The sequence below is a fragment of the Saccostrea cucullata genome, unplaced genomic scaffold, assembly GCF_032062105.1.
Source record: "Saccostrea cucullata isolate Sc308-1 unplaced genomic scaffold, CSIRO_AGI_Scuc_v1 ctg245, whole genome shotgun sequence".
Lineage (NCBI taxonomy): Eukaryota > Metazoa > Mollusca > Bivalvia > Ostreida > Ostreidae > Saccostrea > Saccostrea cuccullata.
Genome location: NW_026924728.1, coordinates 62,586 through 77,444, shown reverse-complemented (window position 1 = coordinate 77,444; position 14,859 = coordinate 62,586). Strand labels below are relative to the sequence as shown.

The following is a 14,859-nucleotide window of genomic DNA, read 5'->3' as shown; positions in this document are numbered from 1 at the left end:
TACAGCATTTACAATTTTGATCATCATAACCATACACTTAGCAGTTGCTTAGGTTGGTTACTTAATACCCATAGACAGGATAGGGGAACAAAAAATGCATTTCAACAAATCAGTAATATTCAGCAATAATCAGTAAAGCCGCTACCACACATGAACCCTTGACTCTTAGGCCTAGATCCACACATTGCACAATTTTTGAAAAGGAATCCTAGCTTTTCAAAAGTATTTGATTAATACCAAGGAGCAGATTTCAAACAATTCGTTATTTTTCAGTATATAAGTATAGCCCCCTCCCCATGGAACAACTGACCCTGGGGCCTTGAAATTCACAATTCTGGAAGATTAGGGCCCTTGCTCATTACTATATAGGTAGTTCATATGCTATAATACCCAGGAGCAGAGAAGAAAATATTCAAAGATTTAATGTTTTTTCACTATATAATCGTATGACTTAGCCCCGCCCTAACACCAGAACCCCTGACTCTCTTTAAAATTCACAATTTTGGTAGAGGCATTCTTGTTCATCATAACTAATATGTCCTTAGTTAGTTTATTTAATACTTTGGAGCAGAGAAGACTTTAAAAGAATTCATGTATTTTCACTATATAATCAAAATCAGCTCGCTGCCCTAACACTCAAAACTACCCTGATAAAATTCACAATTTTGTTTAGGCATCTTGCTCATCATAACTATGTACAGTTAGTTTATTTAATACCAAGGAGCAGAGAAGAAGATTTTCAAAGAAATAAAGCATTTCCACTATATAATCAATACAGCCCCACCCTAACACCAGAACCCCTGACCCTGGGGCCATAAAATTCATAATTTTGGTAGAGTCACTCTTGCTCATCATATCTATTACTTAGTTTTTATTGTACATGCCTCTGTGAAGAAGATTTTCAGAGAATTCATGTATTTTCACTATATAATCAAAAGAGCCCCGCCATAAACACCAGAATCCCTGACCCTGGGGCCATAAAATTTACAATTTCGGTAGAGGCACTCTTGCTCATCATAACTATGTACTTAGTTAGTTTATACAGTCGTTTGGCCAGTTCCGGATTTTTGCCAGGTCCGAATAAATAGTAATTTAAAGAATGTTAATTAATAAATTCAACCGTGTTAAAATAAATCGATTATGGTAAGAAGGCTTATTTACGAGTGTTTGAATTACGTGAAGTTTTGATTTTTTGCCCTCAGTTTGGTTTCTTATCGTTTGAAACTCTCTGCATACTTTTACAATGCAACAAATCTGAATCACCGCGACGCGTAAGTCTGCAGAAAAACCTCTGTAGATGCATAAATTTTTCACAAAAAAAAAATGTTCTAGGCATCAAAAGTATTGATATGTACTCTAACATATACTAAAAACTTGTCAAAAATAAATATTTAGAACACTGGAAGATATCGAAATATTTTCGTGCTCTTATTTTACCAGTTTCAAATACCCATTTTAAACACTATTATAAATTCACTCTTCGATGTTTTCTTCATTTTTAAACGTGACTTATTCTACCCCTGCTTGAAAAACAGGAAGAAGCGGTATACAGTAATGGGTTGTTTGTCCATCCATCCGTCCTCTGTTCACATTTACATTGCTCTGGGGTATCCATTTCATCCGCTTCAGATACCACTGAAAAAGTTTAAATATAGGCTTCACAGAGTTTAATGAGTCTTTCACAGAATCTTTGACAGTGCCAAAGTGCACCTTCTATTTTTGGTTTAAATATTTGGGTCCCTAGAAAAACATAGATACTGCCATTCTTTGTAATATTTGAACATATATACATTGTTGGATCCCATTCCTCCTATACCAAAAAGATTTAATGATACTTTCACATCCATTCTTTTCTTGGGATTAATTGTGACATTGTGAAAATATTTTACTTTTTGAACTTCTGACATTTATTTAAAGGTCTCCCAGAGTATATATCATGGACTTTGCCTCAATAATCATAAAGGAGGCCCACAAAACTCTTAATGCACTGGTTCCTTTGCCCACAGTACAAAATTTCTCTTAAACCTTTGGAAAAAAATAATTTATTGGTAAGCAATTAATTTAACTTTTCTCCATGCCAATAGATAACATCTGGTGACGTATATTTTTAAATTTAGGGTTGAATGTGGTTGAATCTCAGGGTATCCGGAACACAGTCGGCTTATTCGTAACTGGTAAAATGGACACCTATGGTAACTTGCGAAATAAATTTTTTTGAGGGAAGGCCCAACTTTTATGAAACAATATGCTATGGTCCACAAGTCATCGAACTACCTTGACAAAACACTTAGATTTTGAAATAATTCCTAATATATTTGTAGCACCATCGAATCGGTTTCTTATTCAGAACTGGCCAAGTAACTGAATAATATCCAGGAGCAGAGAAGAAGATTTTCAAAGAAATAATGCATTTTCACTATATAATAATCAATAGAGCCCCGCCATAACACCAGAACCCCTGACCCTGGGGCCATAAAATTCACAATTTTGATAGAGGCACTCTTGCTCATCATAACTATGCACTTAGTTGATTAATTTAATACCTAGGAGCAGAGAAAAAGATTTTCAAAGAATTCATGTATTTTCTATATAATCAATAGAGCCCCACCCTAACACAGAAAATTGGGGCCATTTATACAATTTTGGTAGAGGCACTCTTACCAGCTCATCATAACTATGAACTTAGTTAGTTTATTTTAAATACCCAGGAAGAGAAGAAGATTTTCAAAGAAATAATGCATTTTCACTATATATTCTTTAGCCCACAGCACAAGTTGACCAGGTGTATTTCACAATTTTGGTAGAGGACTCAATGCTGATTATAATCATGCAAACAGTTTGACTGCTTGATGTCCAGGAGTAAAGAAGAAGATTTTTAAAGATTGCATTAATTTAAAAGGTTTTATTTTCTGGCCCCACAGGGATCATGTGTGTTTTTGTTCCCCTTCACCCATGGATGCTTTGTGCCAAATTTGGTTGAAATTGGTTCAGTGGTTGCAGAGAAGAAGCTGAAAATGTTCAAAAGTTTACGACCGATTGACGACGACAAACGAAAACAGATAGCAATAGGTGACTCAGGTGACCTAAAAACATTATTTTACTAACAATACAATTACTATAAAGATGAATTGCTTGTATATTTAACTGACCTGTCTTTTAGGTCAACTGAACTGTCTCTACTGGATCTATCCAAATGGAACTGAAATATACATTTAAAGATACATGTAGGTAAATATATACACATGTAATTAATACTGACAAATGCAGAATACATACAACCATTTCTACTCAATACAATTTTACATTTTAGTGTTTTATAAGGTTACAATACCCACCAGCTTACTAATCTTCGGTGTGAGGGGTTTCTTTTCCTTGGGGAAGGGGACCGGTTCCTGTTGTTGTTGTTTGACCGCTGACTGGAACTTCTGGACATTCAGGACTAGTTTCCACCGATTTAACGCTGTCGGTGAATGCGGCCCGCTATCCTCCGTTTGTTCCCCCGTGTTGATATTTAGGTTGTTATTCCGCTCGTGGCCATGACTTAGTGTCCGGCGTAACTTCCTCAGGGCCCAGCTCTCTTTCTTTGTTCCCTTGTCCTGGTCAGCAGTCTCTTGTGTAGATTCAGACTTGCTTTCTCTGGCACTAGGACTACGCACAATTTGACTAGTTAAGTGAGAATCACTCGCTGCCCTGTTATTTTCTCTAAAACTACTCTGATTTTCACTGTTAAGTTTATGATATCCTTTAATCTCTACACCTTCATTATCATCTTTTTCCGCGGAATCAAATATAGCCTCAGAATCTCTTCCAGCACCATCACCAGAGAAATGCACTCGAGCCTTCTCGTCTTTCCCTCTAAAACTCTTCCCACTTTTTCGATGTAATGCCTCTGTGACATCTTTGGCACTCATAGTGTACACATTATCCGAATCTTCACTGATCACAGGGTAGTCTTCATCTGACTCTCTCTCCATGTACTTCTCTGCGTGCTCTGTTGTGGGATTTAAAAATTTCACATAAAATTGGGATATAAATTTTTTGTCTTTCACTGATTCAGTATCCGATTCCTCCTTTTCCTCTACACCACTGTCTCTTTTTGATGATGCCTCTAAGGTACTGTTCCTGTCTGCAGAGCTTTTTTCACAAGGCTTTGTTTCACTAGCTGCAGGGTCAGAGTGCACCGTTGCCGTAACAACAGTCTGATTGTGAGATCCTGAACCAATCAGATTCTCTGTATCCTCTGCCTCTAGTGACTGATTGTCGTAACTTTTGTCACTATCATTAGTGCCTGTCCTATCTCGACCACACACACATTCCGGGTCACTGTCAGATTTTCCCAGTTTAGGACTTGGTGGAGTTATATTTAAGGTAATGCCGTTGAGATCCTCTATAATGTCCTCTGACTTCACATTTACATTACTTTTCTGGGCAAATACATGGTCATCTGCTTCAGATACCTAAAAATATTTCAAATATAACCTTCATGCTTGAACATTCCAGCATCTTGACTTCAAAATTTAAATATTCAAAGTCACATATAATGAAAATAGTGGAGCCCCATTCATTCAGATGTCAATAAATTTGAATATAATTTGTGAGATAACAATGTATAAAAAAAAAGTTTATGCTTCACTAATCCATACACTTTTCTTGGGATTAATTTGATCTTATGAAAATTCAAAATATTTCTAATATTCAACTTCTGTACTTTCCCAAATTTAAAGGTCAAATCCAACAGAATATATATCTGACTAGTATATTTAAATAAACCCACAAAACTACTTAATGCACTGGTTCCTACCGTTCCTCATGACCTCAAATCAAAATTTTAGAATTATTTGAAAATAAATGCATGATAAAATGCCTTAATTACAGGTAAGCTGTCCTGTTTCTCCATCACATTCTGGTTGGTGACATCATATGTTATACTCCCTAAATCTGTGAGGGGGTGGGTGTGGTTGTCCCAGCGTCCGTAACACAGATCCAGACCCCCCAGGAAGGCCACCTTCTGGTCGATCGCCACAATCTTCTCATGGTGGGCCCACAGCAGGACACCCCCTGCTCCATGGTCCGGGTGACGGAGTACCTGAAAATGTATTTTAATTATATACTGTTCATGGTTTCTTAACCTCTTTTAATTTTTACAAGAATTTTTGAAATTTTAACAATCAATGTATGAATACACATACTTCATATATTGACAGAGGAGTAAAATCACATACATGTGTATTATTTTCAGTATGTTGTGATTGATATGAAACTTCCATCAGGAATCTATTATGAACACATGATATCAGGAATAAATGCTATTGGTTTCTTCATGCAAATTCATAACATCAGAAAATTAGGCTACTTGTACATGTATATAAATTAAAGATCAATAACTTTTACTAGCAGTATTCAGTACATATTTATCCATAAAAATGACAGCTGCATCTTTACAAACTGTAACAAACTCCATTGTTTACCTTGATGTTCTCTGGACACAGGTTGACCAGTGTGTGTTTACTGTTACCTTGATGTTCTCTGGACACAGGTTGACCAGTGTGTGTTTACTGTTACCTTTATATTCTCTGGACACAGGTTGACCAGTGTGTGTTTACTGTTACCTTGATGTTCTCTGGACACAGGTTGACCAGTGTGTGTTTACTGTAGGAACTAGACAAGTTGACAGCGATCGTCATCTCCTTGTACAACAGCACAAAGATCTTCACTCCACTTAACTAAAAAAAAAGAAAACTAATAAAGAGCTCTTTATTTCATTTTCTCAACTTTCTTCCAGAAATGGTTGAAGTTTTCATGGCTTGATCATAAATGATTGCATCAGAATATATCCCAAGTCAAGAAAAGATTCAGCATAAATAACGTATTATCCATAACCCTCAAAATCATTTGTCTTTTGTTATAAAATGATACATAAGTTGTTATTAAAGTGAATAGCCCTCACCGCTTTTCTTCGTAATATGCTATCTAGGCGCCATTTGTTTCCCTCTGTGATGGGTCTTTTCATGTATATCTCTGGACTGAGCCTGCAAAGGAATCATTCAAACTGTCATTTTTTAGTACAAACATGTACAAATGTACTTTTGCAGTTCAATACATGTAATACATAGACAAATATATTGTACAAAAATTTTAATCATGAAATCTAATTTGACCGTTTTAATTTATGTTAACATGCTTTTTACATACCACCAATCTGAAATGAAAATTTCCTCTTTGGCCTCCTCTAGTGCATCTGCAACTGCCGAGAAATAGGAATCCCCATCTATAAACCTACAATTGGATTAATAATGTCAGTGGCTAGCCAATAAAATACACAGAGAAATAGAGAGAACTTCAAATACGTGTACATGTACTGCTCTCATGAAATTTAAGATGCATGCCCTAAGTATTTACCATCTTACTTGACAAAGATGCAACTATAAAATTTAAATCTTCTACAAGTATTCACAATGGCTATACAGTTGTAGTGATTTAAAAATAAAATAATCACATAAAATTAAGGATATAAATTTTTTATACAATATTCTTGTAAGAAACTTTTTTTCCACTTTCTAAATAATCATATAATTTTGCCTCCTATATCATAAAAGTAAAAAAACTCACCATTGAGCATAACTTTTTTCCCGTATCGGAGCGAAAGCTTCGAACCTAGACACCCTAGCATAATCCTTCCCAGTGGTCTTAGCAACGTCCTCAATGGCTGCCTGCCACTCGTCAGCCTTCCGTCCTGTCCAACACTTAGCCAACAGACATCTGCAAATAAACCAGAACCTCACTTACGTGTAAGTAGCATGCTTTGATTTGTTAACCTATTATAATATACGAGGGCTGTTCATAAATAATGTCCTCTGTGCTCGGAAAGAAGCAAAAAGACGCTTTTCAATGATAGTCTTTATGATTTTAGTTATTAATCTCTTTTGATTAAAACACATATCCGTAACATTTTTTATCCAATTTCTGATTGTTTTTAGACCTCATTTTTGGGTATGACCCTTAGTATACTTTTAAATGGCAACATCCAGTGATTTCAAATTGTCTTCCTTCTGAAAGGTGTTTTTTCAAATCAAATAGAAACAAGTCAAAAGGTCAATCAATCTGACAATAATGTTAATGTGAAAAAAACTGATTAACTTTCTGTCTAATTCCCGAAAACCCCTTTACTCTTCAGGGCGTGCGGCCTTCCTGTCATTGAACTCATTTAATTAATCTTTGACTGGATGCTTGTCTACCTTTCATTTTTTTGCAAAAAAATTGCTTCTGCACTATCTACCATAAAATATTTTTAAAACATAAAAAACAATCAACTGATATTTTTTTTAAATTTAATGTCAGAAAGTTTTATCTATGCATATTTGCTCTTGGAAAATGGACATGCTGTTTCCATCCCTACATCCTATGGTAAATTTTTTTAAGGGTTTTAATAATATTATATAATATCAGATTAGTTTAATATGCAATATCAAATTAGTGGATAATTAATTTTCATCAAAATCATTTTAAAACTAATTGTTAACAAGAGCTATTTTAATCCAACAGGCTTACCCATTTTTCAAATTCCCAAGGGATATAGATAACACCGATTTTTTCCGTCAAACTCCTCACACTAAACTCAGTTAATTTCTCCCGAAATTGTCTATCAAATTTGCTCTGTGTCTTAAAGTCTTTACATTATCAAATATTATTTGTTGAAATTTGGCAAACAGTACATAAGTTGTTATAATTTTTGTTGTAAACAAATAATTTTTGATACCCATTATATAATTTTTTATCATTGAAATCCACAGCTCAATTGTCTATAAAACAGGCATTGGTTGCTGTAAATGTCACATAAATTCAGTGAATATTTCTTGGGATTATTAACAAGTTTTACAGCAGCTTTAATGAAGCTTTCATTTTCACTCTAGTTTAAATGAAAATTTAAAATCATTTTTTTTTTAATAGCTTTTTACTTCTAGCTTTCAATGAAACTTTGTGATGAAAACTTTTCACATAAAAATGTTTAAATTCATTAATAATTTTACACATTCAAAAATTAAAGTATATATTTGTAATTGTAAGTATATTTTATATATTTTCTTGAAAATATATTTACTTTCTGTTAACATGTAATCAAGAATACTGTCCAAAAGAGGAGCATGCCCAGATGGGGAAGAGTACCTATTAAGATTTACAATCTGCAGTCCATGTTTGGCCCCAGTTAATCCAAACCCATTCTCCACAGAAAAATCAGCATCCAGCAACATGACATCACAGATAACCCCGTCCTTGGGACGGACATAGGCCAGGAAGGAATCTTTTAGAAACAGCCATCTACAAACAGAGATATGTCAATATCTGTGTACTTCACAAATCATGTTCAGATAATACATACATACATATGAAATATTGATCAAATTTTATATTTGTTATAGATTGCTAAAATCAAGTATATTTTCTAAAAAAACAAGTATGATTTAACACTTTTATATATATACAGGATACAATAAATTTTTACATTTTTAGGATTATGAAATTCAAAATTTAAAAGACTTTTTTTTAAAAAAATTTCACTTAAATTAAAGGTCACAGTGACCTTGAAATTTCATCACACACCTTCCTTCCTCTTATGGCCAAGCTTGTCAATGAAAGACAAATGGCTCACCTCGAAAAATTTCAACTGAAAATGTAAGAAATCATTATGTACCCAGTACAATGAGTACATATAGATTTTTAAACTGCATGATGAGATAAAAAGGGAAGTGGCTTACATTGTTTGTGGAGAGACCTGCCTACCCTTTTCACTGCAGGTGTAATCACACCTTACCCAAGGTGGAATTTTCAGTTGACAAAGTTTGATAATCCTTTCCAATTTTAACAATATACCGTGATTCTTTATAATTTTCATAAAGCTATTAGTTGTGCATCATATACTGTAAATCACTTTTTATTCACAAGAACTTTTTTCATGTAATTATGTGAGACTGTGTGCCTGCGAAAATTCATTCTTGTATATATCAAATATTAAGATAAAAACAGGTTTTTTTTGACCACAAAACAGGTAAAAATTCTTGCTCAATTTAGTAATTTAGTGGTAAAAAAACAAAAGGCAAGGGAGGTCTGCATATACAAGTGCAATGAAAAAAATAAAAGACAGTTAAGGTTACAAAAAGGAGGTGGAGCCTTTTGACTATGACATCACACGCAATATACGTCACACAACATTTCTTTAAAATACCACAAAATGAATTTATCTGCTAATTTAACCATTTCATCAAACTTAACACATAAAAACTTACTATAGCGTGTTGTTTCGTCGTTAGTTAAATCCCACATAACAAGTTATAAACAAGTCACTGATCGCAATAATTTCAATATGACGTCAAATGTTAGAAATGACATTTGTATGCATAGAGAGAGATTTTTAAAAAATATATGCTCTAATCAAATAAAACATTATTTACAGATATTCTATGGGTCAATAACTTGAATTTAATGTCTTCTTCACTATTTTATTAATATATCTTCTGTATATTAAGTAATTTTCACACTGGTATATTTGTATGCAATACAGATAATGTAATGATTCATAAATGTTAAAGGGCATATTCACAAAGTGATTTTTAATTATTTGAATAAAGGTTTAAGTTGCATATCATAAATCTGTAAAAACAATTTAATTATATTATTTCACAAGAAAAAATTATTTCATACAAGAAATTTTAACATGTAATTATGTGAGACAGGATCGCAGCACTTTTTAAAATTACAATGCCTGTTGAAAATATATTTACTAAACTTTGAAATTTAACTTGGTTATGCCCTTGCATAGTGATATTTATATGTACCACAATTCATGAAAATTAATTGCTAAAATCGCGTGAGGCTATGCAGGTCTGCATAAAATATAATCGTGAGTTCATTAATCATAATTACAATTATCCGATATAAATAATGTATTAAAAATAATCGCTCTATTACGAACACATTTTTAAATTTAAATTTATTAACTGTATTGCGATGTGAGTAAATGTACTAACTGTTTCTATATGTTTACAATTTTACATTGTTAATGTGAGTAAATGTACTAACTGTTTCTATATGGTTTCTGTACACACTGATGCTGACAAGGGCCTGTAGGTAGTCCTCTAGATGCCGCTGCAAATAGTATACATACCAGCTAAGTATTCAATCAAATGAAAAGGTACTCGAACCACGGAGTGAATTTTTTCTCATCTTTTAAATAATTTTTTCTAATCTTTGTAGTGAGACTAGACTTGTACCTTTCGTTTATCATAGTCTTTCTCTGTGCGGACCATTATGTCGGGTTTTTTGGGAAACCGTGGAACTTTTCTCGTCCCGTGGAGAGACTGCCTCCTTTCTTTGTGACTGTAATAAACAGATAAACCCATAAACACATAGTGAAATTTATATGTATTAAAAAAATGTTTCCAAAATTTGAAGTATTGGTAGTTTTGTATACATCATACAGGTAAGTACATGTATTCAAAAAAAAAAACATGTCCTCAAATATTTTAAATACTAGACAGTATGCATTTCTAACCATTCCACTATTTTAAAAGACAAATTTTTTTTCTTATTATGCTCTTCATCTGTTTATGAAGCCAAATTATTATAAATCTTAATAAATTTTTAAAAACATAGACACACAATTTTATAATTTATGATGTCATATAACACAGCTCATCATAAAATCCTCTATATATAATACTTTACTATTAAGTGTTACCAAGGATACTTCATTTTAATCATAATTCAATAACTACTGATCAGAAAGATAATGAATTAAGTGATTAGAAAAAAAAATATTAACCTGAAATGATCTGAAGAAAAAAAATGAAAGGTAAGAATGACAGAAAATCTATAAACAACTGTACACTGAGGGCTAACAAGGGTAGAGGCTTCTACTCTCCGTACTATTTATACATATGCTATATACGTACTGCATGAATAAAGTGACAGGGTATACACGGTATTAAAATGCTTCGTTCTCATCACCATGGTAATACCTACTCTTCTTATAATCAATTTTTGAATCTACTGAAAATTATCTTTTACATCTTTTATTGTATATTAGTTTTCCCCTGAGAAATCTAATTTTCATTGAGGCTGCATCATTTAGTAACAAATTTACTAATTTGTTTCTATTTCTCATTTCCTCTAGTTCTTGCATATTAGAAAACAATTTGAATTCAACTTGCAATCCATGCATTCTTATTTTCCTGCAGTGGTAAAAATTAAACAACTACATGTATTTACTGGCTATAGTTATCATAGCAAGATTATCTTCCCTCAAGACAGCAACTATTTTCCAAGGCAAAGTTGAGGAAATAGTTGCTGTCTTGGGGACAATAAACTTGCTATTGGCTGATTATTGTAGACTTAACTTATTGTGACATGACACAATCTAGATAAAACAAGGAGAATTCTGGGATGATACACAGGAGTCAGTAGAACTAATTGCTACTGGTGAATATAAAGTCCATGATTACTCCACTAAAGGTGAATAGCATGAGAACTATTCCACTATATGGACTCCTTATTAAAAAAATAATTGCTGGCTTATCTGACATATTTTTATAAAGAAAAAAAATTCCCGAGGTATTATTATAACATATGCTGTTCATTAAAATGTTGTTATATTGAAACTGTGTAAGGATTAAATTCAAGCTCTGTCTGTCATTCAGAACCATGTATAAAATATGCTTGTAATATTTGTATAGATCGCCATAAAACTGTTCATTCAGTCTGCAGTCAATATAATCCTGATTATAAAGCATTTCTGAAAGATAATCAATTCTCACAATTTGTTTCCACACCTAGGATAAGGGCAGCTATTGTGACTTCAGTTTTCAGTCTATTATGAATACAATTTATATCTTTCTCCTGAACTTTGTAAAAAATAATTACATCTGTTATAATTTCCTCTATACAGCAGTTTGATGTTCTATTATCATTTTCAATTAAAAAGATTTGGACCTTTCTATCATTGATTTCTCAATAAATCAGATATAACAAGCATTTAATATGCTTTTCTATTAGTTACACTATTATGATATTCAAACTTTCTTAGAATCGGATGTAATTATAAATTCTTTCATATATTTTTTGAATTCAAAAATCAATTTCTTTATGTACGCACTGTTTGAAAAAGGCAATAGAATATTTATTTACTATGTATATCTTAATCTTTTTGTGGTTAACATTTGAAAATTTAATAACTATGCATTTTGCTTTTTTTCAATCATGAACTCTTTCATAAGATATTTTTCTTTATAAACATGGTGCAAAACCTATCAATATTTCAAAATTAACTTGGAAATATTTATTTATATTTTTTTTCTTTTGGCTGTATTTGCTGTCCTTAAAAGTACCCTTCAACAAAGTGCATTATCTGTTGTTTATAAGCTTCCTGTGCAAATTATTGTTCCCTTATAACCTCCAGTGCCGATAGTTCATCTCTTATCATGATAAATGATCAAATTTCAAGGCTCAGAGAAAAGATCTGCTTTCATTATCCCCAACACGATTGTCATAAACATGTACACATATTATTATAACTTATGGAATGAATTCTACACTCGTCTGTAAAAATATCAATTTCTCACTTAGCAACCTGTTTGAAAACTGACACTGCCAGTTCATCTCTTTCCAAAGGCAGGTGTATATACAGTATCTGCATATCCATTGCTGATTTTACACGTTAAGTGAAAATATTTTTTTAAAAGTCTTTGTTGGAGGTAATCAATAGTTTAACGATATGAAATTCTAAATTCTAAAAAAAAAAAATTCACTCATATTTTTTATTTTTCGAATATACCATTAATCATGTTAATAAAAAAAATTAACTGAATTTTTGTCAGACTTGAAAAGTGAGCATTAAGTAAGGAGGTGAACTCAACTGTTGGGAGAGTGGTGCATGTGTTGGGTGTTTGAAGAAGGAACAGAAAATCTTGACATATCAATCAATTATAAACATGATAATAAAACTGATTGAAGTTTGCATGCAGAAATGTACAAGTACATGTATTTAGACAAGTTCTTGTTATATAAAATGAATATTAAAATTATATCCAAAATAAATAAAATCAATCAAATTTAAATCAATGTCCATGGGCATCCATTTCCAATTTTTCTATGATGCCAAAAAAAGAGAAGGAAAATAACACTGTAGCTTAAAAAAAAATGAAGCTAATTAATGCATAAACATTGTGTAATATTTCATTGTTTACACAGATTTATCAGTTTTAGTCATCATGCAATAATTTTGTGTGCTCCATGTCAACTGCGGTATTCTGCTATCATTTTTGCAAAGATAAATCTCAAGGAAGTTTTCAACTGCTGTGGTAATAATGTGCCAAAGTCAAAATATTGTTACTAACAGAAAAATAATTTGGAATTTTGAATTATTGATGCAATTAAGTGTAAAATGCAAAATTTTAAATTAATTCAAAATCTTTTTAAATAAACACAAACAAATTAAAATCTATACATTTCTTGGATATTGTGAGATGCAAAAGGTGGGGGAATTCACTAGCCTAACAGTTACCTTGGAAACCTAGGAAAACAGAAGATATCAACAAAATAAACCTCTAGTGACCTATACAGTCTATATATACATAACTACACATATATTAACCATTCAACATTACTGTACATGCATAATGTTAGATCACATACACAAATGTATATAATTAAATACTGTTTTATTATATACCCAACTGTGTATCACTCAATTTTACTGTTAAATGTACACAATCATGTGACGTCGTGATCCAAATTTCCGGATCACCACACTGTGGTTTTCTGAATCCATATCACCACTCTCTGAAACTGATGAGGTAGTACACAGAAACATGACGTTATTTTTTCTTGCCAATTAAAAAGTTCCTTGAAAAAATCCTTTGTTTAATTAATGGATTAAAGATGGAAAATTGCTTACAAAAGTTTTATTTTTTTTGCTAATTCAAGAGGGTATATAATAAATTTTTCATTATAACAGTAACTTGATCTGAAAAGCCCTATTACGTCTCGTTGACAGGCACAGATCACAATATCAAACTTGACGTTTCTCGGCTCATTTGATCTGATAATTCTTACCTGTAAACTCGACATGATACGACTCTTTGGATCAAGTTACTGCTATAATATATAATATCCAGGTCCAAAATAAAGAGTAATAAACTTAATACTTCCTCTGGTTAGTTAATCAATTAAAAATATATGAGAAATATTATATTTTCTTAATAATTTACGGTATTACACAAATATTTTATGCATATTAGTGTAAATAAGCTATACATATACATATATGGTTAAAGCTGTATATGTATAGCATTTCAAAAATGGCCAAACATGAGAATATTATTTACAGCTGTGTTGTGGCTAAAACTTTTCCTCTGATTAAAGCTGCGCATAATATTTTGAAGGACAATAAAGCAATATTTTTCTTCTGGTGATACAATGTTTTAAGAAATATGTAAAAACAAAACAAAAACAATATTTTATCAATATGCATTTTAAATAAATGTGTTAAATTCATTCGGAAGTTAGTAGTCTGAAACTTTACTTACGCCTTGCTTGGGACGGGAAATTTGTGCTTCATTCGGAACAGTCGTAAGTGCTGATGTAAGTTGGCAAAGTGTTTGTAGCGACGCTTCACTGTCCATTGGAATGTGCCGTGTTTGACTTGTATAGAGTACCTAAAATATACAGACCAGGTATTAGATAAATGCATTTATAATGTAAATTATTCAGGATTCTTGAGGAATATTAGCTATGATCATGATTATGAAGAAATTATGTTGGATAGCCAGTCATCTAGTTAGCAGAAAGTCAGTAGTTTTTCATTATCTG

General features: G+C 32.2%; 1 protein-coding gene across 1 annotated transcript in view; it reads right to left on the bottom strand.

The window, feature by feature from the left end:
* Positions 1 to 14,859, bottom strand: part of LOC134267132 (phospholipase D1-like) — a 30,086-nt gene that overhangs the window by 7,918 nt on the left and 7,309 nt on the right. Inside the window, exons 4-15 of the mRNA XM_062749351.1 lie at positions 14,577 to 14,705; positions 10,266 to 10,371; positions 10,075 to 10,140; positions 8,595 to 8,662; positions 8,164 to 8,316; positions 6,610 to 6,759; positions 6,193 to 6,276; positions 5,948 to 6,029; positions 5,610 to 5,723; positions 4,874 to 5,086; positions 3,336 to 4,457; positions 3,150 to 3,199 (exon numbers count right to left, since the gene is read on the bottom strand). Of these exons, the coding sequence (XP_062605335.1) occupies positions 3,150 to 3,199; positions 3,336 to 4,457; positions 4,874 to 5,086; positions 5,610 to 5,723; positions 5,948 to 6,029; positions 6,193 to 6,276; positions 6,610 to 6,759; positions 8,164 to 8,316; positions 8,595 to 8,662; positions 10,075 to 10,140; positions 10,266 to 10,371; positions 14,577 to 14,705 (2,337 nt within the window). The remainder of the gene's footprint in view (positions 1 to 3,149; positions 3,200 to 3,335; positions 4,458 to 4,873; positions 5,087 to 5,609; positions 5,724 to 5,947; positions 6,030 to 6,192; positions 6,277 to 6,609; positions 6,760 to 8,163; positions 8,317 to 8,594; positions 8,663 to 10,074; positions 10,141 to 10,265; positions 10,372 to 14,576; positions 14,706 to 14,859) is intronic.